General features: G+C 38.2%; 1 protein-coding gene across 1 annotated transcript in view; it reads left to right on the forward strand.

Annotated features, from left to right (window-relative positions):
* The first annotated feature begins 451 nt into the window (after positions 1 to 451).
* Positions 452 to 23,941, forward strand: part of ZC2HC1B (zinc finger C2HC-type containing 1B) — a 38,304-nt gene continuing 14,814 nt past the window's right edge. The window contains exons 1-4 of the mRNA XM_045544499.1: positions 452 to 589; positions 10,998 to 11,059; positions 12,704 to 12,823; positions 13,345 to 13,483. Of these exons, the coding sequence (XP_045400455.1) occupies positions 562 to 589; positions 10,998 to 11,059; positions 12,704 to 12,823; positions 13,345 to 13,483 (349 nt within the window). The 5' untranslated portion in view covers positions 452 to 561. The remainder of the gene's footprint in view (positions 590 to 10,997; positions 11,060 to 12,703; positions 12,824 to 13,344; positions 13,484 to 23,941) is intronic.

Genomic DNA, 23,941 nt, shown 5'->3' on the forward strand with positions numbered 1-23,941 from the left:
TTATTCTTTTCAGTGGTAAGAGTTTTCCTGAGAAGGTTCCACTGGTAGGAAACTAAGTTTTCCCTTGCTGTATACAAAGAACTATTTCACAAAGGATGGTAAAAACGAATATTAAGATTGTTCAGACTCATATTTCCTGTTATATTACTGGATGACTTGCTTTTGGGATTTAGGAACAGTGAAGGCAGGAAACCAAATAGTAGAAGTAATCAAGAAAGCTTTGGCTTCAGTGAGTCCCTATCTCAAAATCAGAAATATTTACTTCAGTTTAAACCGGAAAGCTTGTCTTTTCAACATTATTTAATGTTTGGAACCATTTGTACTTGATTTAAGATACATAGTTGAAAACTTTCCCTGTTTTTGAGAAGTTGTTTTTGACTTCTTTAAACTTGTTCAAGGCTTAGGCAATGACACCATCACAATTATTAATTATTTGGTAAACTGTGACTTCTTGTAACAGACAATTAGTGGCCCCTATTCATGTGTCCCTAACTAAAGTGGTGTTATCTGGACTGAGCTGTAAAAATCTGTGGACACTGTTGAGTCTCAGTTAGGAACAGAATGGCTGGGTCAGGACCATTTTTGGCAGGTGAGCTGCATTTGTTATCTAAATTATTAGAAAGTGTCTTCATCTGTAATCATGATTGTGGCTTTTCCAAGAATAGGAGGTATTCACTTCTACCATGTGTATTATCAATTTAAAACTGAGTAAATTATTGCAGAATTCCTAAAAGAGTTGTAAAACACAATAGCATTGGATATTTTACCAGCATTGATTAGAAAAAACTTAGCTGAAGAGCTTGTCATTACAGAAGTAGGATACTGGAATGAGTGTATCTAAATGCCAGCCTACAAAGTAAAGGGTTAGGTGATGGTTTATGTTAGTACTGAGAGTGTAAATCCTAAAAGAATTGACCATTTATTTTGGTAGCTTTCTCAGTTAAAAGTTCTCAAAATCAGCAAGAGTCTTAAAGACATTGGATGTTACTTCATTGTGGTGCTATTCAAATTCCACCTTAGGAGCTGCTTAATTTTACTGTACCTGACCCAGAGGGTTTAAGTCCACATATTATATATTTTGCAGCTAAGAGAATGTGACTCAGCCACCCACAAGTCCTGATGAAGCATATTGTTATTTAGGCTGATTATACTCCAAACTTAAACATCTTAATTTTGTTTTGGAGAACAAATTCATAATATTTTAACGAGTTTTCTAATATTTTAGTTATCTATAAACAATGATTGGGAGCTGAACATAAAAGCTCCATACTAAGTGTTGTGAGTCCAAAGAGTTAAGAGGGTTTTTACGTTCAGGAACCACATCATTTGAGGGGGAAGAGTATATGTAGTGACGGGTAACTCATGATATCATCTCTGATAAGTTCCACTCCTCATGAGGATCTTGGCACTTGCTGTTCCCCCTGAAGTGCTCTTACTGTAGACAAAAGGTGCTCAGTTGTCACCTCATCTATAGGCTTTTCCCTGAGCATGCATATAAAAATAGCACACACATCCCTCCCCTGCATCCTTTATCCTCCCTCCCTGCTCTATGTTCTCCAGAACACCTGTTGGCACAGGGGGCTGTTTTTCAGTCTCCTCGCACTAGAGCAAACCTCCCTTGAGGACAATATTTTGTGTACTGCTTTATTGCCAGGCTCTAGAACAGTGCCTGGCATTTGGAATATGGTCACTAAGTAGTGTATGAATTAATGGAGAGACAGGAAAGGGTTTCAGAAAAGAATTACATACATGTGCGACAGTAGGACCTAGATTCACTGGAGTTAGTGAGGAGAAGGCCTGAGAGATCTCGGGCACAAAATCATGAGGAATTTGTTGTATTTTAAATCTATTTTGTTTAAGCACTGTCCATGATTTTAGTCATATTTTGTCATATTTTAGTACCACAGATGCTCCTTGACTTACCCAGTGTAAGTTGGTCCCAATAAAACCATTATAAGTTGAAATTATGGTAAATTGAAAATGCATTTAATACACCTGACCCACCGAACGTCGTAGCTTAGCCTGGCCCATCATAAACGTGCTCAGAACACTTACATTGGCCTACAGTTGGGCAAAGTCATCTGGCAACACAGTGCACTGTAGAGTATCTGTGGTTTGCCCTCTTGGTCATGTGGCTGATGGGGAGTCACAGAGTAGTCTACCACTTACTACGGAATGGGTATCGCTTTCACACCATGGAGTCTAAGTATCTTAAATGCTGTTACCGTTTGTGTATATTACCTATAATGCCGTGTATCCACACTTCCATTGTGATATCAGCAGATTAGCTCAGGTGAAGGTAAGAACTAGCCGTTTTGTAACTTTACAGTTAACATTTTCAATACTTTTATGTTGCTTCTTAATGTGTGTTGACATTGGTATGCTTTACCAAGCTTGTTTGTTCCAGTTACAGAGCAAGAGAAGGTAAGAATTCTAATGGCCTTAACATTTTAATTGTGAAACATATGGGAGAATGTATAAATAACGCATTCCCACTATTCAAATTAGGAAATAAAACGTAGTCACCTATAGGTCCATCCTCACTTTCATTTAACTCTTTCCCCTCAGGTTAACTCTTAGGTACTATCCAGGCTGTTATACAGGTTGAGCATTCCCTAGTCCAAAATCTGTAATGCTCCAAAATCCAAAACTTTTTGACTGCTGACATGATGCCATAAGTGAAAAATTCCACAGATAGGTACTTAATCCAAACTTTGTTTCATGCACAAAATTATTGAAAGTATCACATAAAGTTACCTTCAGGCTATGTGTATAGGTGGTATATGAAACAAATTTTGTATTTAGACTTGGGTCCTATCCCCAAGATATCTTATGTATATGCAAATATTCCAAAACCCAAAAAAATCCAAAATTCAGAACACTTCTGGTCCCATGCATTTTGGATAGGAAATAATCTATCTGTATTAAGCATTTCCTTTTTCTTTTTTTAACCACCTGTATGGTATCTCTAAACACAATATTTATTTTTTAACAACTGAGAAATAAGCAGAAACCTAGTTTTATGAGGACAGTATTTGCTACTATTAGATCAAGGTGTCCTAGAGATGATGAACTGAACAGTCCCTGGGTATGACTTCTGCTTCCAGAGTTTACAAGAGTTCCATGTGCAGAAGACTGTGAGCAAGACAATAAGTGAGTCCTAGGAAACACAAGTTGCCACAGTTGGGGCATCCTGGATCTGCAGAAATATGCTTAGAGGATTGTTTGCTTGTTTTATATTTGCTTCTCAGCTCACCATGACCTGCCTCCATCTCTCAAGAGAAGATCAATGCAGAGCCTTCCTGTGGGGTGAAATGAGTGTCCTCAGCTGATCTAGACATCAGGATATGAAGGGGAGAGCAGGCACTTCATTGGAACAGGGCCAGACAAGCCAAGTATAGAACAGAATAGGAATTGGATTTCCTCAGATATACTGTCCTGAGATTACAAAGGCAGTGAATATCTTGGTCATGATGGTCTTGCCTTCAACATGTCTGTCTCTTTAATCACACGCCTCCAACTTGGACTGGTTGCTCTCCAGTTCTGGTACCCAGCTGTCATCCTGGGAGTGCCCGTCTCTCCATCCAATGTTGAATTGCCTTTTCCTGTATCTTTTACTCCCATTTTTGCAGATCACATCCTCCAGTAATTCGTAAGATGGGATATGTAAGATGTAAACTTTTTGAGAACTTGGATGTTTAGAAATGTATTCTAACCCCAGTTGGATTGATAGCTTGACTGGGTATAGAATTCTAGTTGCAGATTATTTTACCTCAGAAGTTTAATAGGTTTTCTCCATTAATTTCCATTTCCAATTTTGCTGTTTGGGAATCTGAAGCCATTCTGATTCCTGATCGTTTGTATGTAATTGGTCTTTTCTCTGGAAGTCTGTAGAATCTCTATCTTCAGTGTTCTGAAACTTCACAATGATGTTTGTTGTCATAGATCTATTTTCATCCATTGTACTGGGTCCTTTCAACCAGGAGCCTAACGTCCTTCACTTCTGGAAATTATTAAAAATGTATTTCCTTTATTGTATTTTCTCCTTTTTTTCTCTTGAACACCTGTTATTTGGAGCAGAACTATCTGGACTGGTACTCTAATTCATTTATGTTTCTTTCCCATTTTCCTGCCGTTTTACTCTACTTTCTGGGAGATTTCCGTAATTTTATCTTCCAACCTGTTATTGAGGTTTTTTGGGTTTTTTTAATAAGACTTTTTTAAATTTCCAAGAGCTTTAATTTCTCTTTAAATTGCTTTTTTGTCTGTTTTGGACTTACATGTTAGAGACTTTCCTTAGGTCTTTGGAAATCCCTGTCTGCTCATGATTAAGGTTGGAGGAAAAAGCCGCTGGAAATTCTGAATGAGTAAGTAGTATTTGATGACTGAGCTTTATTGTAAGATGGTCTGGGTGAGCTGTTCGGGAATCTCCCAATACCCGTATCTTTTGGTGTTTCATCATGGAATGATTAGATTCCCAGGGAAGTTTCATTCTGCCTTGAAGGTAAGGATCTGCCAGGCAGAGTTCTGTAAGCCAAGTAGAGGAAAATGGGTATGGTGGTATTCTCTGCTTTCAGTATCACTATTTGTGAGATTAATCACTAGATCGTATATATGTATACATATACGTGTATGTAGAGACACATGCATATATAGTTGAACCTCATTATTTATGGATTCCCTATTTGCAAATTCACCTCACTAAAAACGTACTTAAACACCGACATCAATACACATGGCACATTCACAGTCATTTGTAGACATGCACATAGTGGTCAAGTTGAGTCTCCTGACACACGTTTTGCCAGCTGAGGTTGAACAAGGTGATGCTTTGCCTTCTTGTTTCAGCACTCATACTGTAAACAAGTGTGCGCTTGTGGAATATTTGGTGCCACATTTTTTGCATTTTTGTGCTTTCTCTTTGGCGATTTCACTACTTAAAATGGCCACCAAGCATAGTGCTGAAGTGCCATCTAGTGTTCCCACGTGCAAGGTGTGATGTGCCTGAGGAGAAAATAATGTGTGTTAGGTAACCTTCATTCAGGCCTGAGTTCAATGTCATCAAATCAACAATATATATTAAATAAGGTATCTTTACACAGAAACTCACCTAACACAAGTTTTTGTATTGATCCATTGACATGAATGTGACCAGAGACTCACAGGAACTTAACCCTCTATTTCCTCTAGGAGCAATGTTTCAGTATTTGCTAATTCAGTGCTTGCAATGACTTCATAGAACATGACTACAAATAATGAGAATTAACTATATACATACATATATCTATATCTATACCTACCTACTTGTTTGGTTTTTTGTTTTTTTTTTTTTTTTTTGAGACAGAGTCTCGCTCTGTTGCCCGGGCTAGAGTGAGTGCCGTGGCATCAGCCTAGCTCACAGCAACCTCAAACTCCTGGGCTTAAGCCATCCTACTACCTCAGCCTCCCGAGTAGCTGGGACTACAGGCATGCGCCACCATGCCCGGCTAATTTTTTCTATATATATTTTTAGTTGGCCAGATAATTTCTTTCTATTTTTAGTAGAGATGGGGTCTCGCTCTTGCTCAGGCTGGTCTCGAACTCCTGAGCTCCAGCGATCCGCCTGCCTCGGCCTCCCAGAGTGCTAGGATTACAGGCGTGAGCCACCGCGCCCGGCCTCTATACCTACCTACTTGTTTTTGCTATAGTGCCCATGCCTTCAGCTGTGCCTAATATTGACTTCCTTTGCACAGATGACTTTTATCATTTCCAGAAAAGTAGACTTCTGCTAGGGAGGGGGAAGGGCAGCCATCAGGGGTTATGGGAAGAGGGGAAGCAGAGGTGGAGAGGCATGTGATCTAGGAATCTCATTTTCAAACAACTTTCTCCCCTTGGTCTTCCGTATTTTGGCTGTCTCTTCCTCCTCATTCACCCTGCCCCAGTCACAGGTGCATGCTGCTCCAGGGGTTCCTATGACTTCTAAGGTTCTGCAGTGTAAAGCTGGATGGCTCTTAGTTCTCGTCTACTGTCAGCTTGGGAAGTGGATTTTGATGTAGCTTTATGTCCTCCAAGTCGGTTACCATGTCTATCAGCTTCCCAAATTTTAGGTTTTTTGTTTCCTCCCTGTCCTGTGGTCCTCTGTTTCTATGTCCCTTTCCTGTAGGTTTATTGGGGATTTAGGGGGAAAGCAAAATTAGATGGTGTTCTATCCACTATCCTAACTCAGTCTTTTTTTTTTTTTCTTTTTTTCCCAGAAGACCTTACCCAAAAGCCATTAACTCAGTCTTAATTCCTTTTCTTTTCTCATGACTCATGTTCTTGAGATAAGTGAATAAGTTGAGGCTATTGTGCCATCCCTTTGCCACAGGATTTGGGAAGATGTTGATGTTGCTAACTATTGGCATGTTCTAGACTGCAAAGAACTTAAGATTTCTTTGACTTGCTGACATCTGAATGAGAAAATGTCTTCCCTTTTTCTTCTCTACCATGACTTTGTAAGAACATGTGGATTGGTAGGCGTCTCTGCAAAGCATTCTTAACTTCTAGCTGAGGCAGAGAACATCTGGTCAAAAGTAATTTTTTTTCTATTTCATTCTGGCCCTAATTCTCTTCACGCTTCTTATAAAGCTCTTGAACTGAGATCTTTGTAATGCTTATTTTTTATTTTTGGTGTGCTAAGAAAAACTGTTTATCACACCTAGATCACTTACTTTTCCTCATTTTTAAAATTTTCAAAGATTATAAAGTGTTCTTTAAAAATAACAGCCACTATAATAACTTATCAACTATGACTCCAAGTAGAGAGGGAAAAGAAATAGCTAAGTTGATACTGTTTTAGAACATTTTCTATTAAAGAGGTTCTATATTTTTTTGAAAATCACTTGCTCTGATTTTTAAAACAGTTATACATAATCTTTGTAAAAAATTTGAAAATGCAGGAAACTAAAGAATAATATTCACTTTTACTCACACCATTCAAAGGTAATTACTCTGTGTGTGCCCTTCCCATCTTCTTTGTAAATATATGAATAAAATATATCGTTAACATTTTTCCATGTTATTCTCCCAAAATCATTTTTAATTACTATATTCTCATTTACCAGTTGGCAACATATTTCTGTAAAGGGCCAAATAGTATAACTTTTGGCTTTGTAGATCATATAGTTACAACTACTGAACTCCATTGTTGTAGTGTGAAAGCAGCAATATATATAAACAAATGAGCCTGGCTATGTTCCCGTTAAGCTTTATTTACAAAAACACAAAGCCTCAGATTTGGCCCACTGGCTGCAGTTTGCCAACCCCTAGATAATATTTTAAAACCCTTTATTTTGACATAGTTTTATAAAATGTTACAAAATAGCACAGAGAGATCCCTATGCCCTTTTACCCACTTTTCCCAAAATTACATCTTAAATATCTATAGTATGATATCAAAATGAGGAAACTGACAGTGATATAGTGTGTGTTCATAGTCTATACCTATCTATTTATTTATTTATGAGACAAGGTCTCGCTCTGTCACCCAGGCTGGAGTGCAGCAGCCTGCCCATAGCTCACTACAGCCTCCAACTCCTGGGCTCAAGCAGTCCTCCTGCTTCAGCCTCTCAAGTAGCTAGGACTACAGGTACGCACCACTGTGTCTGGCTAATTTTTTATTTTAATTGTAGAGATAGGGTCTCACTATGTTGCCCAGGTTTCAAACTCCTGGCCTCAAGTGATCTTCCCACCTTGGCTTCCCAAAGCTGGGATTACGGGCATGGGCCACTGTGCCTGACCGTCTGTGCCACTTTATAACGGGCATAACCACCACCACAATGAAGATAACGGAACTATCCCATCACACAAAGATCTCCCTCATTCTACCCTGTTTAATCACAATGACCTTCGTCCCCATTCAACTATCCCTACCTCTTGACAATCTTGATCTGTTTTCCATCTGTATAATTTTGTCATTTTGAAAATGTTATACAAATGGAATCATACAGTATGTGACCTTTGAAGACTGGCTTTTTTTGTTCAGCATTGGTGTCCATTCAGGTTGTTGCATGTATCAATAGTGTTCTTTTTAATTGCTGAATAATATTCCAAGGTATGGATATACCACAGTTTGTTTAACCATTCACCTACTGAAAGGCATTTTGGTTGTTTCAAAGGGTTCTTTTAAAGTTCTAGCAATCACATTCCATGTGATTCAGTGTACAGTAACAAACACTGTAGACTTCATTGATCTCCATGTTTGATTCAGCAGGCTAGGCAGGTGTGCCCTTCCTTCCCTGTAGTTAAGCTTCCAAGGTGAACATGGTTCAGAATGTGGTGGTCCATCTATATCCAAGTATTGAATTGAGTCATATTGTATCTATCATTATTTTAAACTCATTAAAACTCACTGATTTGAACCAAAGGTCATCGATCCTTTAGGGGCTTTGAATTGCTTTGTAGGTAAGTATTGACATATCTGTAGTTATGGTGATGACTGAATCCATAGTCTTAACATTTGTAGAGATAGAGGCTCAGTTTTACATCTGTGTTACTACTTACTACCTATGGTCTTAAAAAGTCTCCTATCCTTGAGGCTCTATTTTCTCATCTGTAACATATAAAAGTATCAACCGTGTGTCACAGGGTCACTGTGAGGAGCACATGAGATAACACAGGAAAGGTGTTTTGGGAATAGGAAAGCCCCATGCAAATGTTTCTATACTATTCACACAGATTGATCCTTCACTAGTGTTTTAGAAAAAGTAGCAGTTTAATAATCAGGATGAGTCTTATTTATTAATAAGTATATGGAGGGTTGGGGTATTTTTGCTGAAAAAAATAAATTCCCGGTTTTTCAGCGTCAGAAGGCCGAAAGAATAGGGAGCGAGAGAGGTATTTCTGTGTGCTCTCATGGATGACCTGTGTGGAAAGTACAATTCCAATTAGCAGATGTGAGAAGAAATCGCTGAAATCAACCATGTCTGTAGCAGGCTACCATCTGCTTCCTGTTAACTGGGCCTTCCTTTCTCAAACTGTCTTTCCTTGATTTCCATGACCCTTTTCTCTCCTGCTTCTCCTGCTGGCGTACCATCATTGTTTTCTTGGCCCTTAGATATAAGTTTCCCTAAGGATCATCTCTGTACTTCTCTTTCCATGACTTCTTCCCTGGAAGTATCACGCCTTGACTTCATTCCTCAAAGCCTACATCTGTGTCTCTAACCCCGACCTCCCTCATTTCCATCCTGCTGGCTGGACGACTCTATTTCTACTCAGTGTTTCCAAAGCTGAGGTCATCGTTCTTCCTAAGATGTCCCTTTTTCTCAAGTTTTCTATTTCTTTCCACAGCCCCACTATCTTCTCAGTCTTTCTGCCTCTAAACCTAGCACCGTCCTCATCATTCTTCTCTTTGCCACCTCCCACCCCCCACCAAATCTAGTCACGTTGTAGATTCTTTGACGTGGCGTTCTCATGTCCTCTCTCCTTTCCATATCAGGCCTCCACTTCCAGCTTTCTAACTAAAGCCCCCTCTTCTCCCCTGACCCCTGATCCGTTCATCCCTTCTTGTCTCTGTCACCTGAATCTCCCGCAGCTCGGTGTCCCTGATGGCTCTCTGTGCTTGCAGAGTAAAGCTCAGATTATTAGTCTAATATAATTAGACCAATTATCCATGCTCACACCTCAAACTACTTTTTTAATCTTTACATACTCCAGATGAACCGAAAGGAAGTAATATCAAGTAAAACTATTTTTTCACAATTCCAGAATGTTTTGCATTTCTCATGACACTTTCCTAACTTCGTTTAAAATTTATCTGCATACTTCCTCTCCTTTTCTGTATTGGACCCATGTAGAGGTTCTCTCAATATTTCCACAGACTTGCATATAGAAGATACTTAATTATTTGTTGAGTGAATGATTGGTCCTATGGTAGAAACTCAATTCTTGTTTGGCCCATACATTCAACCAGTATTTATTGAGTGCCTCACTATGAGTCAAATACACTGAGGCATTTGGGATATAGTAGACACAGTCTCAGCCTTTGTAGAACTTACATGCTAGTAGGAATCCCCAGATGTTATTATTGGATTATGTACAACTGACTTTATACTAAGATATTAACTTTGTACTTATGTCTAAAGCAAAGCTATTAGGCACTCCATTTAAGAATACATTAGGGCAGGGCACCTAATATCAGCTCACGCCTATAATCTCAGCATTTTGGGAGGCCAAGGCAGGAGGATCACTTGAGCCTAGGAGTTCATGACCAGCCTGGCAACATAATGAGACCCTGTCTCTACAAAAAAAAAAAAAGAAAATTAAGCAGGCGCAGTGGTATACACCTGTAGTCCCAGCAACTCAGGAGTCTAAGGCAGGAGGATCGGGCCACAGCACTCCAGCCTGGGTGACAGAGTGAGACCCTATCTCTATTTTTTAAAAAAGAACATATTAGGCCAGGCGCGGTGGCTCACGCCTGTAATCCTAGCTCTGGGAGGCCGAGGCGGGTGGATTGCTCGAGGTCAGGAGTTCGAGACCAGCCTGAGCAAGAGTGAGACCCCGTCTCTACTAAAAATAGAAAGAAATTATCTGGCCAACTAAAAATATATATACAAAAAATTAGCCGGGCATGGTGGCTCATGCCTGTAGTCCCAGCTACTCGGGAGGCTGAGGCAGGAGGATCGCTTAAGCCCAGGAGTCTGAGGTTGCTGTGAGCCAGGCTGACGCCACGGCACTCACTCTAGCCTGGGCAACAGAGCGAGACTCTGTCTCAAAAAAAAAAAAAAAAAAAAAAAGAACATATTAAATAATTATATTCAGGTTGCCCGAAGGATATGGAATTTACCTGTTAAGTGAGAAGTTTCTACTAGAAAGGAAAACACAGGTAAGTGTATACAGGATCTTCCTAAGCAGAGGAAGCGGTTGGTGGGGAGAGAAAAGAAAGAGGATATCAAGCTATTGAGGTCACCTCCAGTCAGTCATTTCTTCTCAGCCAGGCAATTCCACGAAACTAACATGATGTACTCTTGAATCTTACGCAGATGGCAAGCAAGAGTTATTTCCCTGTGAAGTCTGTGGAAGACGCTTTGCAGCAGATGTTCTGGTAAACATAAAGACATTGTGTAGATGTGTTTCGCTGGAGCTAAATGAACTGTCAAGTCAGTGAGGAGGCGGCGGTGCACAGATTAAAGACAGATGTGGAGGGAAGCTAGGGAAGAGAAGTGCATAACCTATGGCTGGCAGGCCCGGAGGACACCGAGGCTGATTGATGCCGCTTCATTCAAAGCGACCCTATTAAACATGGTGCTCCTAATACAATGGCAGAGGGAAGTATCTTGGCACAGTCGATTATCCCTTGAGAGGTTTTGGCTCTTCCGCCTTTTTTTTAAGCATCAAAAATTCAAATTTCAAGGCCAAAGCACCAGGGAAATTGGCTACTCAAGAGGAATGAGCATTGAATTTCAGACATCTGCAAACTTGGCTTTTAGCCGTAAATTTGTCACTATTTCTGACAAGACCTTTAACCTTCCTGTTATCTGCTTTGCCGCATATATGGAACCTTCCAATTCCAGGGTTTTTATACTATTTGAACAAAATAATACATGGATGTAAGGCCTGTTCCAAGATCTAATTGTTACCCAGATTCAAGCAAACCGCATGTCAAGTCCCTTGATTGATGGCCATAACGTTGGCTAAAAGCTTGATTTATTTCAAGTCTAGGGAATCAAACAGGTGGTAGCCTCTAGTATTATAAAGGGATTCCCAAGAAAGATAGTTTTTTTAAAAAAAATAAATCTAAGATGATAATGCAAATATTAATTAGGCCATTTTCAATCAAGGAGACATATCAAATTTAAAGCATTTGGATTATAAGCCTGACTACGTTTGGGACAAAAGACAACAAAATGAGGTTATAGGTTGTGTTTTTCTGGGAATTTCGACAATGAAATTACTGGTTAAGTGTGCTTAGAGCTTCCTGAAACTAGAGGGGGCTCTCACAGAGCCCACTAGGGCCCTGCAAGCGACCAGTGTGCCAGTGTTGCCTTTGCCAGCCCAGAGCTGTCCCCCAGAGAATCTGTTTGAGACCCAGGAGGTGCCATTTGAAGAGGGAATCTCTAAATGTCAAGCATGTCCTGGGTCCTCCTGAGTTTCACTTCCTCAGCCTACCTCTAGAGAGCATTTGATCAAGTGATCTGATCTCTCCCTCTCTCCTTTAGTTTAAAATGGGATGGCTTCTTGTTAGCCAGGTGCAGGGATTTTCACAGAGCGTGCACTTTTGGGGTTTCGACAGAGCAACTGTATACAGACTGACTATCATGTGTTACAGGTCCACCAAGGAGGAAGGCAAAGATCCCACAGTGGCACAGTGACAGACTTTATCGGGTGGCACACAGGCAAATCTCTATGTGTTGGGTCCTCAGTTTTTGTACCAGAAATATTCTTAAAGGACTACTGGTTGGAGTAAAGAGCATACTGCCCAAGTTTGAGTTAAATATATAAAACCAAATTTGAAGTGAGCCTCTTTAGCGGTAAAAGCTTTTTATTGTCTTTGCCTGAACACAGTGTCTAGTTTTGTGTGACACGGGTGAGGAGAGGCTGACAGATTTGCTCTGCTGTGATCTGTTAGAGAATGAACTAGGCTCCTCCTAAAGAGGCAACGCAGAAACCATAATGAGGGCTAAGTACTCCTGGGTATTAAAAACTTTGTGCATTTTTAAAATCCCACTCCCCACCTCTCCTTTTCTAGGAGAGGCATGGACCAATATGTAAAAAACTCTTCAACAAAAAGCGTAAACCTTTCAATTCCCTGAAGCAAAGATTACAAGGCACTGACATTCCTACTGTGATGAAGGCTCTTCAGTCCAAGGTACTATCGGTATCTTCTTTCTTGTTCTTTATTACGTCCTTCATTAGAGCCTATGTCTGGGCTTTCTGGTTTCATTTTTCTCGATAGTGCAGTGTAGTGTCACGTGAGTGTCATCCACCTTTACTGTTTTCTTTACAGTCTTGCTCACTTAGATTTCCAAATATATTCCAGATACTTTCCAGATGTGGCAAAAATAATTTGTTTATACTTTCATTAGAGTAGCTTTAAATCTAGCAAGTAACTTGGGAAGAAAATCACTTTTAATATTACTTTTGTCTTTTAAAGTTTTGTGGTTTGTTTTTCTGAATTTTATTTTGTGTTTTCCCTCACTATTGTGTCTTACAAATTTCATTGCTATATTTTCCAAACCTCTTTAAGTAGTTCCTTTGAAAAACAAATTCTTTTTTCTCCAAACTTCTCAGTCCTGTTTCCTGTAAATTCAAATCCCAGCTTTAAAAAAAAAATTGTAATTAAGTAGCGTATGGTGTAGGGTAGTATTTGTTGGTTTTATTTTTTTACAGTCTCAACCTGTGAGGAAATCTAACTGGAGACAACAGCATGAGGACTTCATTAACGTGATCCGATCAGCAAAGGAGTGTTCCCTGGCCATTAAAGAAGGCCGGCCCCTCCCACCTCCACTCCCTCCATTAGTGAAGCCAGGTGTGTGGACAGTTTGGTTTACTTTTGAGACTGAGGCTATGCTTGACTTTTGGCCAAGCCATTATGCCTTCTATGCACTATAAATTGACAAGAACAATTATATAGAAATAATTTTATCAATTATATAAAGGTAAATTTACCTTATTCTATTTTTTTTCCGATTCTGCATAAGGATTCTGTGCTTCCTCCTAACCCTGTGTCAATATGAGAACACCACTGTACCTGTGCCATGGCATTACATAACTCCAGGGGACACCATTCATGCCATGGCTGATGCACATGGTGCTGTGCAGAGCAGTCTAAGAAATTCCACTATATGCACTGCTGGTGGGACTGCAAACTAGTACAGCCTCTGTGGAAAGCAATATGGAGATACCTCAAAGAGATACAAGTAGATCTACCATTTGATCCAGCAATCCCACTACTGGGCATCTACCCAAAAGAACAAAAGACATTCTGTAAAAAAGACATCTGCGCTCAAATGTTTATAGCACACAATTCACAATTGCAAAGATGTGGAAACAACTCAAGTACCCATTAATACATGAATGGATTAATAAAATGTGGTATATGTATACCATGGAGTACTATTCAGCTACAAGAAACAATGGTGATCTAGCACCTCTTCCGTTATCCAGGATAGAGCTGGAGCCCATTCTACTAAGTGAAGTATCCCAAGAATGGAAAAATAAGCACCAAATGTACTCACCATCAAATTGGTTTTAACTGATGAACACCTAAGTGCACATTTAGGAATAACATTCATCAGTGTCAGGCAGATGGGAGGGGGGAGTAGGGTGGAGGGGATGGGTATATACACACATAATGAGTGCGGTGTGCACTGTCTGGGGGATGGACAAGCTTGAAGCTCTGACTCAGGGGTAGGGGGCAAGGACAATATACATAACCTAAACATTTGTACCTCCATGATATGTTGAAATTAAAAAAAAAAGGCAATTCCACAATAGCTCCATAGTCAGACACCCACAGATTGCTCTCTCTCTCTTTTTTTTTTTTTTCTGAGACAGAGTCTCACTCTGTTGCCCTGGGTAGAGTGCAGTGGCATCATTGTAGCTCACTGCAACCTCAGACTCCTGGACTCAAGTGACCCTCCTACCTTAGCCTCCCGAGTAGCTTGGACTATAGACATGCACCACAACACCCAGCTAATTTTTCAATTTTTAGTAGAGACAGGGGTCTCGCTCTTGCTCAGGCTGGTCTCGAACTCCTGAGCTCAAGTGATCCTGCCTTGGCTTCCCAAACTGCTAGGATTACAGGTGTGAGTCACCTCGCCTGCCCTCTATTCTTTTTCTTTATGAAATTCCCAAAACATAAAATTCACCATTTTAATCATTTAAAGTTATACACAGTTTAGTGGCCCACAGCTTTTTTACTGCAAAGTTTTTAGTTTGAAAATTTTCAAATCTATAGAAAAGAGGAAGTAAAGTACAATGCTCACCCATAGGCCTTCCACTGAAATGTGACAGCTGTTGACATTGTTGCCATATTTTCTCTCTCTCTTTTTCTTTTTTTGCAGAACCATTTAAACATAAGTTTCAAACATCTTTAACAGTACCCTTAACTATTTCATTATACATCTCTTAAGCGTAAGTTCATTTTCCTGCATAATTATAATACTATTATCACATGTAATATATAGACTCATATTTTCCCAATTAAGAATGTCTTTTAAAGCTCTCCTCTAACCCCACCCCAGCTACAATCCAGGATCCAATCCAAATTTACATATTGCCTTTTGTTGTCTTTTTTAATTCTACACAACACTCCCACCAGGGTGATTTCTCTTTTAGAATGTCTCATATTCTGTATTTGTCTACTTTTTGAGTTATATTAATGTTTAAGTTGTTCCTCTATCCTATCTTGCTGTAAATTGGAAGTGAGGGCTAAAAGCTCAGTTAGGTTAATATTTCTTATCAGATACAGTATATGATTTGCAAATTCTTTTTTCAATTCTGGGGGCTGTCTTTTTACTGTCTTGATAGTGTCCTTTAATGCACAAAAGTTTTTAATTTTGAAGTCTAGTGTATCTGTTTTTTCTTTTGGTGCCTGTGCTTTTGATGTCATATCCAAAAATTCATCATCAAATCCAATGTCATGAAGTTTGTCCCTTGTCCCTTTTCCCTTGTGTTTTCTTTCTTTTTCTTTTTCTTTTTTAGCTCTTGCATTTAGGTCTTTGATCCATTTGAAGTTAATTCGTGTGTGTGATATAAGGTAAGGTTCCAACTTCATTCTTTTGCCTGTGGATATCCAGTTTTCTCAGCACCGTTTGTTAACAAGACTGCCCTTTCCCCATTGAATGGTCTTGGCACCCTTATCAAAAATCGCTTGACCATATATTTGAGGGTTTATTTTTGGGCTTTCTATTCCATTGGTCTGTATATCTGTCTTTATGTCAGTGTTGCATTGTTTTGATAACTGCAGCTTTGTAGCAAGTTTTGAAATCAGGAAGTGTGAGTCCTTCAAGATACAGCCAAGATTGTTTGGGCTATTTGGGGTCCTTTGGGATTCCGTATGAACTTTAGGATGGTTTTTGTCTTTTTATGTAGAAATGCCATATTGGGATTTTGATAGGGATTGTATTGAATACATAGATCCCTTTAGGTAGTATTGTCATCTTAACAACATTAAATTTTCCAATCCATGAACATAAGATGTCTTTCATTTATTTATGTCTTTAATTTCTTTCGGCAATGTTTTGTAGTTTTAAGTGTATAAATCTTTCACCTCATTGGTTACATTTATTTCTAAGTGTTTTATCTTTTTGATGTTACTATAAATGGAATTGTAAACTTTCTTTTCAGATTGTTCATTGTTAGTGTATAAAAATGCAACTGATTTTTGAAAATGTTGACTTTTTATGTTATAACTTTGCTGAATTTGTTTATTAGCTCTAATAACTTTTGTGCAATCTGTAGGTTTTTACAATAAGATTATGTCATCTGCAAAGAGATAATTTTACTTCTCTCTGCCCAATTTGGATGCCTTTTAATTTTTTGTCTAAATCCTCTGGCTAGAACTTATGTCAATAATACTATGTTGAATAGAAGTGGTGAAAGCAGACATCCTTGTATTGTTTTCCACTGAGTATAATTTTAGCTGTGGGTTATAATTTACTATTTCAAGCATAAATAATAGCATATTATGGGTATTATAACAGGTGGAAGTGAAATGTATGAAAATAATATCACAAGGTTGAATGAGGAAAATAGACATACACTGTAAGTTTCTTACATTATTATATACAGATATATATATAGGATTATTTGAAGGTAGACTATTATATGTTAAAGATGCCTATTGTAAATCCTAGAGTAACCATTCAAAAATATGAAGGCATAGCTAATAAGACAATACATGGAGTAGAGATAAAATGAAAAAAAAATCAATCCAAAATAGAAAAAGAAGGGAAAAAAGGAACAGAGAATACATGGGATCAAGATAAATAGCAAGACGGTAGGCTTCAACCTACCCATATGAATAATTGCATATAAATGACCTACACACTCCAGAAAAAGGATAGAGATTGAATAATAAAGCAAGACCCAACTATAAGTTTCCCACAAGAAATACACTTTCAATGTTGGAATTCCTTTATATGGAATTGTAGGACAGGCAAAACTTATCAATAGTGACAGGAAAATGGATTGTTGGTTGTCTAAAACTGGGTTTGGGAGAATATTGACTGAAAAGGGGCATGAGGGAACTCTTTGGAGTGATGAAAATATTCTATATTTTAATTGGGGTGGTTACACAAAAGTATACATCTGTCAAAACTCATTGAACAGTACATGTAAAATAGGTGCACTTAATTGTGTGTAAATTATTCCCCAAAAAAGTTCATTTTAAAAAGTACAAAAACTCAGTGTAATCATACTGTAAATATCTGAAAAATAAATCATCTGAACTTCTGTACCAGAAAATAATCATTATACCTGCTTCGCTTTTGCTGGGTGCTAATGAAAATGTAGTTTAAAATAATTTGTTGTCTTAAGATGCTTGGTAGAAAGATCTGTGGCTGTGATTTTAGTAATAGGCAAGCACTTTGGCAACAAGTTTCATATAAAAAAACCCATCTTTTATGAGTAATATATTCATTTTAAGATCAGAAGCTGCAGGGTTGACAGCTACCTTATGGTTCTCTAATTGAATAAGTGAAACCATGTTGGTGTCCTGCTGTGTGAATTTCTCTCACGTTTTAGATCCAACTTGGATCTAAAATGTGATTTGGATCTAAAATGTGGGGATTATTGTCTCTCTAAAAAAAAAAATTCCCTTTGCAAGGCCTCATCAAATGTACACTTCATTTTTCTTTCCTTTGCATTCTTATGCTAAAATATAGTTTAATAGTTAAATTCTGTGCCCTTAACTATAATTTTATGTAGCAAGCAAAATGATTATATGCAATAGCACATTTTTATCACAATTTGATTATTTTGATTGTGCAGGGATTTTAGCCCAGTGTTCTCAAGCTTAAGTACTAGAAAATTTATACACACATAACTAGAGTTATATATATTATGGCCTAATATGCATGAGTTTGTAAGTAATTTTTTTTCTTTCTCAGCATGATTCCCTATTTTCATGACTCAGTTCTCATGACATGCATATATTTATTCTACTTCTTAGTAACTTAACCAATTCTGCTAATGATTCAAGTTTCCAGGATGTGACAGTTTATGGAGAGAGTGATGTCGAATATTTATAATTGGGATTATTCTGTGAGGCCTGGGACATTCCATTACCATTTTATATGGCTATGGAGACTCTACATGTTTGCATTTTGAAATGATGCTTGTTTTTCTACTTTAATTTTTAATGAGATCTCACCACCATATTTCTCATAAGAATCCATTTGTACTCTGACTTGTAAAATGATGATTGAGCTGGGCCTGGTGGCTTGTGCCTATAGTCCCTGCTACTCAGGAGGCTAAGACGGGAGGATTGTTTGAGGCCAGGAGTTCAAAGCTGCAGTGAGCTATAGTCGTGCCACTGCACTCCAGCCTGGGAGACAGAGCAAGACCCCATCTCTAAAATAAGTGAAAAATAAATAAAATTATTATTTATTGAAATAAATAGGACATAGTGATTTTTATGAAAGCACTGATAGAGGAAGAGAGGTGACTCAGATTGAGAAGAGAGTAGAACATGTAGTTTAGTCACGCTGTGTTCAGATTATTGTTGCAGAAAAAGACTTTTTCCATTCCCAGAGCAACCTGAATGAATGCTTAGCCATGGTACCCACCTGTCCTTTGCCCCCCTGTGAATCTTCCACTTTCTCGTATGGACCCCCAGAAGTCCCTCCTCTCAGTTTATCCCACCAAGTGGCAATTGTCTATTTGCCTAGTCATCTCTGAGATTTTCATTGGCAGGGAAATAAACTTCAACTTTGCTGTCCCCGTGGTGGCATGTAATGCCCAACACATAGAAGGGTGGCAATGAATGAACGAGTGGGATTAAGGAAGCGACTCAGTATTCCCATGGTGATTGTCATTGCCTTATGTGAGTAGGGTTTATGGTAGCAGGATTTCTGATGTAAGACTTGACTTTCTAGCTTCAGTGTTAACTGAAGATAAAACCACCAAGCCAAGAGCCCCACGTTCCAGATGGTTTCTCTACACCAGTGTAAATGAGTTCTGAATGATAATGACACTTTGCATTTTACTTTTTTCTAAGCAGTTTCACTCTTGTTCGGAAGCTGGAAACACAACCTTGCTGGACCTGTTCTCTTACAGCTGTAGCTAGCATTTAGAAAACGTTTGATATGTTCCACCCCGCCTGCTGTGCCAAACCTTTGTGTGGATTGTCATAGTTAACTTTCACAACAACCCGATGAAATAGGTGCTATGTAGGCCCCGAGGGAATGGAAGCTTAAGGAGGTTGAGTAACTTGCCCAAGTTCACATACATAGCAAGTGAAGAAGTCTGGTCCAAAACCAGTCAGGCCGGCTCCAGAACTGTGGGCTCTTTATCATTTCCCAATGCTGTCCTGTTTATTGTATTTTTTTTTGAGACATTTATCACCGTATGAATTTTTTATTTATTTGTTTCTGAACTAGAATGTTTACTCCTTACTAGAATGCATCTGCTAGCAGAGATGTTGCATTTCTAGGTATAAAACAGTGCCTGGCACCAAGTAGGTGTTTAATAAATATTAAATCAACAGTTAAGTACTGTCTTCCAGAATGTGAATTAAAGGATAGAGCTAGTAGATGATTTCTAAGTGCTTACAATTCTTACATTTTATGAGTATTATGGACAGAAAAATCCACACTCTGAATTATTTGAAAGAAGTTTATTCTGAGCCAAATTTGAGGACCATGGCCTGGAGCCACTCCTAAGAAGCCTTGAGTAAGTGGACTCGCTGTGGCTGGATTACAGTTTGGTTTTATACATTTCAGGGAGACAGGGCTTAGGTAAAGTCATAAATCAATACATGGGAGGCATACATTGGTTTGACTCAAAAAGGTGGGACATCTCGAAGTGGTGGGGGGGGCGCTTACAGGTTAGAGGTGGGTTTAAAGATTCTTGGCTGACAATTGGCTGAGAGAGTTAGGCTTTAGCTAAAAGACCAGAAAGGAACTGCTTAATTTAAGATAAAGGTGTGAGCACTGTAGGAGGTCCAGACAGGAGAATCTTTCAAGTTAAGATAAGCATCTGCTAGAATGCTTGAGTTCAGATGGGGGCTTTCTATCTTTTAGGTGATGTTAATGCTATACCAGAATCAGGTTGGGAAGTAAACCACACTATATTTGGTTAACAAAACCTGCTTAGTGGGAATTTACCATTTGTGAGTGTGACTCATTTGGCCTCCTTAGGAAGGAATCTGAACAAAAGAAAAAGATCAGAGTTCAGTCTTCAGTATTCATCTTAGGAAATGTTTTTTTTCCAAATAGAAAACTCCCCAAACTGCTTAAAAGATGGCTTACAAAAAACTCTAAACTTTGGAGACATTACTGCACTGAATATCCATCCACATATGTAGGATTTTGACTATATACTGTGAACTAAAATAAAATTTAAAGGCTCACCCCTCCCCACCAGCTGACTAAATGGACCCCCTCGTGGCCAAAGGAATATCCTAAAACTAAATTGCCTGCCAGGAGGAAGGAAGTTCAGACATGCCTTATCATGCCCCCCTCCCTTCTTGGGGACATCCTGTGTAACCCATTAACAGGCCTAAGGGTATGCAAGAGGAACCTACAGGTCCTCAATTTACACAACAAATATATGTCCCGTGGCTTCTCTCTGATAAACAGTTCCTATGTTAAAACGTTCCAAGCCTTTAGACAAAGCTTCATGTCTTTAACCAATTACAAGTCAAAAAAACTTTAAACCCACCTATAACCTGTAAGCCCCCCCTCAAGATGGCCCACCTTTTCGGGCCAAACCAATATATGCCTCCCACGTATTGATTTATGACTTTACCTGTAACCCCTGTCTCCCTGAAATGTATAAAACCAAACTGTAACCCACCCACAGTAAGTCTACTTGCTCAAGACTTCTTGAGCGTGGCTCTGGGTCATGGTCCTCAAATTTGGCTCAAAGTAAATCTCTTTAAAATTATTTTACAGAGTTTGGCTTTTTTTCCATTAACAAGATTGGCACCCGACGTGGGACTCAGAGAAGACTCAGGACCTCCAAAGGAGCAGCCCGAACTCGGCACCAGGTACCGGCATGGCCTTTTTGGGCCCTCCGACTCCGAGCTTCTCCTTGGGCGGAACTAGTAAGTCCTCCTGAGCTCGGGACCTCCCGTTTTTGGTTGATGGTCTTGGTTTACTCTGAGCTGGTTCTTTTCCTAGGAATTGTTGTTAGGGATCCTAACTTAGATTTGGAGGTGCATTCAAAAGGGTCTTCTCCATTGTCTTTTTATCCTAAAATTATTCTCAATTGCCTTTTCTGTACATTTTTGAAAGAGAAAACTGAACTGTCTTGTTTGTAAATAAATGAGAGACTGAGTTCCTCAGCTCCGGAGAGAAGGGGCATCTTACTCCCTCCAGCCTTGGCAGCCCTGGGTGACCGGGGTCCTGAGTGGGAGTTGCCTGGGGCGATTCCCCAAGGCGCAAGTGGCCCTATAGGGTACCCCCAACTAATTAATCAAAAGAAGGTGATCACGCTGCGTTTTGAACCCTCTTGGAGGTACTAGATCCCCAAAAGAGAAACTGAGACACATAAGAGGCTGGGACCGACTCAGTGGTGAAACATGGAGGAGCCCCACCCACAATCAGCACACTTTGATCCATGACATCAAACCCTGTATTACAGTTCGGTTGCTTCTTTTAAAGAAAAATGGGAAATCCTTTAAAAATGAGGAAAGACAAGGAGAATGACCCCCATTGGGCACCCCACTTCATTTGTGCCACTTGTAGGTGCAAGTATTTTTTTGTAAATAAAAAGATTCAAAGACATGCCAAGTTTTTCTAGGGCTCCAGCTAGATATAACTAATTGTTGTGCACAAGTTTTTACGAAAGGGCAAATTACATCAAAGAAAATTCAGAGCTGAAACGGTCAACCTACCGCTATAGAGTTAAAATGTCTCAAGCTATTTTTCTCTTCTTTTCTGGCTATTCTAAAACCTGTTAACTTTTTCTATTGCTGTTAAGATAACTCATTGTTTATGGTATTTACAATTAAATGGCTACCTGGAGATCCTACAGCCAGTTCTAACTAAAATACAAACATTGAAAACTCATTTTAAACTGAAGAAAAAAAGTTAATAAAGGAGTTTTTTAAAAAAATCAAACTGTCACAGAAACTACTTTACCCAAAACTTTGCTCCACAGGCCTCGTTAGGTTACCTATCAGGGCAACTAAAGTTTGCCATGTGAACAAGTTCCAGTTTCATCAAAAGGAATTTGGATCCAGCTGTCTTTTACAGACTGATGAGTTCGTGTTACCATCTCATGGCTAGAGTTCTAGGGTAAAATCTGTTAGAACTTCGTGTACATGTGTATGTGTGTGAAAGTGTAAATATTTAGGTATGTTTTGTGTCTGTCCATGTATTACATGTTTGTACTTACATGGTTCCCGACTGACTTAAAAATAAGGGAGCACGCATAAATTAAACCCAAATGGTTCACGTGAATTTAGTAATCTTTGGTAAATAAGCTACATTATTATTAAAAAATAAAAAGGTGTTATTAGTAAAGTAATAATAAAAATACTTTCAAGTTGTCAGCATACATTTGTTTTTGCCTGGGTCTTACTGGACATTTTTATGTTCTTGAGGTGTCGAGATTTGACATAAAGGTTACAAAAATATAAGCTCAGCCAAAGACAAAATAATGTGTAATTTTTGATAAGTAAATTTAATATTTAGTCTAGTGATAATCACTAAATCTGAGTTACCAACAAAAATACCTATGTTTTTAACTTTAAGGTAAAAATACAAATATGCCTAAATGTCAACAAATTAGAATAGATAAAACACCAAGTAGAGCACAAAAAAACAAACTTATGGTCAAAGGTTTATAAAAATATTTTGGTTTTGGTCTGTTAACCCTAACTGCAGAATAGTTTACTTCCACTGATTCAATGTCTGTAGAGAGGTACACAAAATGTGTTTCTAATTCACTATCATTTAATATTAATGGTACTGTTAGAGATTCAAAATTGTCCTCAAAATTGTAGTTAAAAGAGCTTAAATTGAAAATTTAGTTTTCCCTTGGTCTTGTGCATTTTTGTCCCACTCTTTACAAGCTGGCCGGTTATATACACATTATGTTACTATAACAAACTCTGTGCCTACAGAAAAAATTTCTAAATTATTAATTTTTGTGTAGTAATTTATTTTAAGATAAAAAGTAAATGATAAATTACAATCCAAAGAGAATCTCAAAACAGTCATACTCTTTATAAATATTACATGTACTCAAGTTTACACCCAAAAAATATTATTTTAAGACTATTTAGATTGTTTTTAAAACAACTTGATCTTAACTTACAGTCAAATTGATTAAAATGAAATAGATTTACTTATAAAATTTTATTAAAATTAACTTTATTATTAATACATTAATACAATGAAATTTGGTTTTCTCTTTTGAACTAAATTTTCATTTGATATTAATAGAAATAACAAAACATTTTTTATTTACTTTTTAATAAATGACAAAAAACAAGGGAAGGAAAAAAACACAAATTCAGCCTCCTTATTAACTTGTACTTCAGTCTGTCTATTAGGTCTTATACTTGTTTAAGAAACTGAGTCACCTCTCAAAAAATAGAATTTTTGCATTAAAAAAATATTTAAATTACCAGTTTGACTATAATTTTATAATAACCTTCAATCTTACTTCAGGACGACAAGTGTCTTATGATGAACAATTCATGACTTCCTACTTTTTAAACTTTCACTAAAATTTAAAATTACTAAAAATAAAAATTCTAGTCAATACATATGATTCTATATATAAGGTGTACCAAAAAATAAAAAATATT

The sequence above is a fragment of the Lemur catta genome, chromosome 2 (assembly GCF_020740605.2).
Source record: "Lemur catta isolate mLemCat1 chromosome 2, mLemCat1.pri, whole genome shotgun sequence".
Lineage (NCBI taxonomy): Eukaryota > Metazoa > Chordata > Mammalia > Primates > Lemuridae > Lemur > Lemur catta.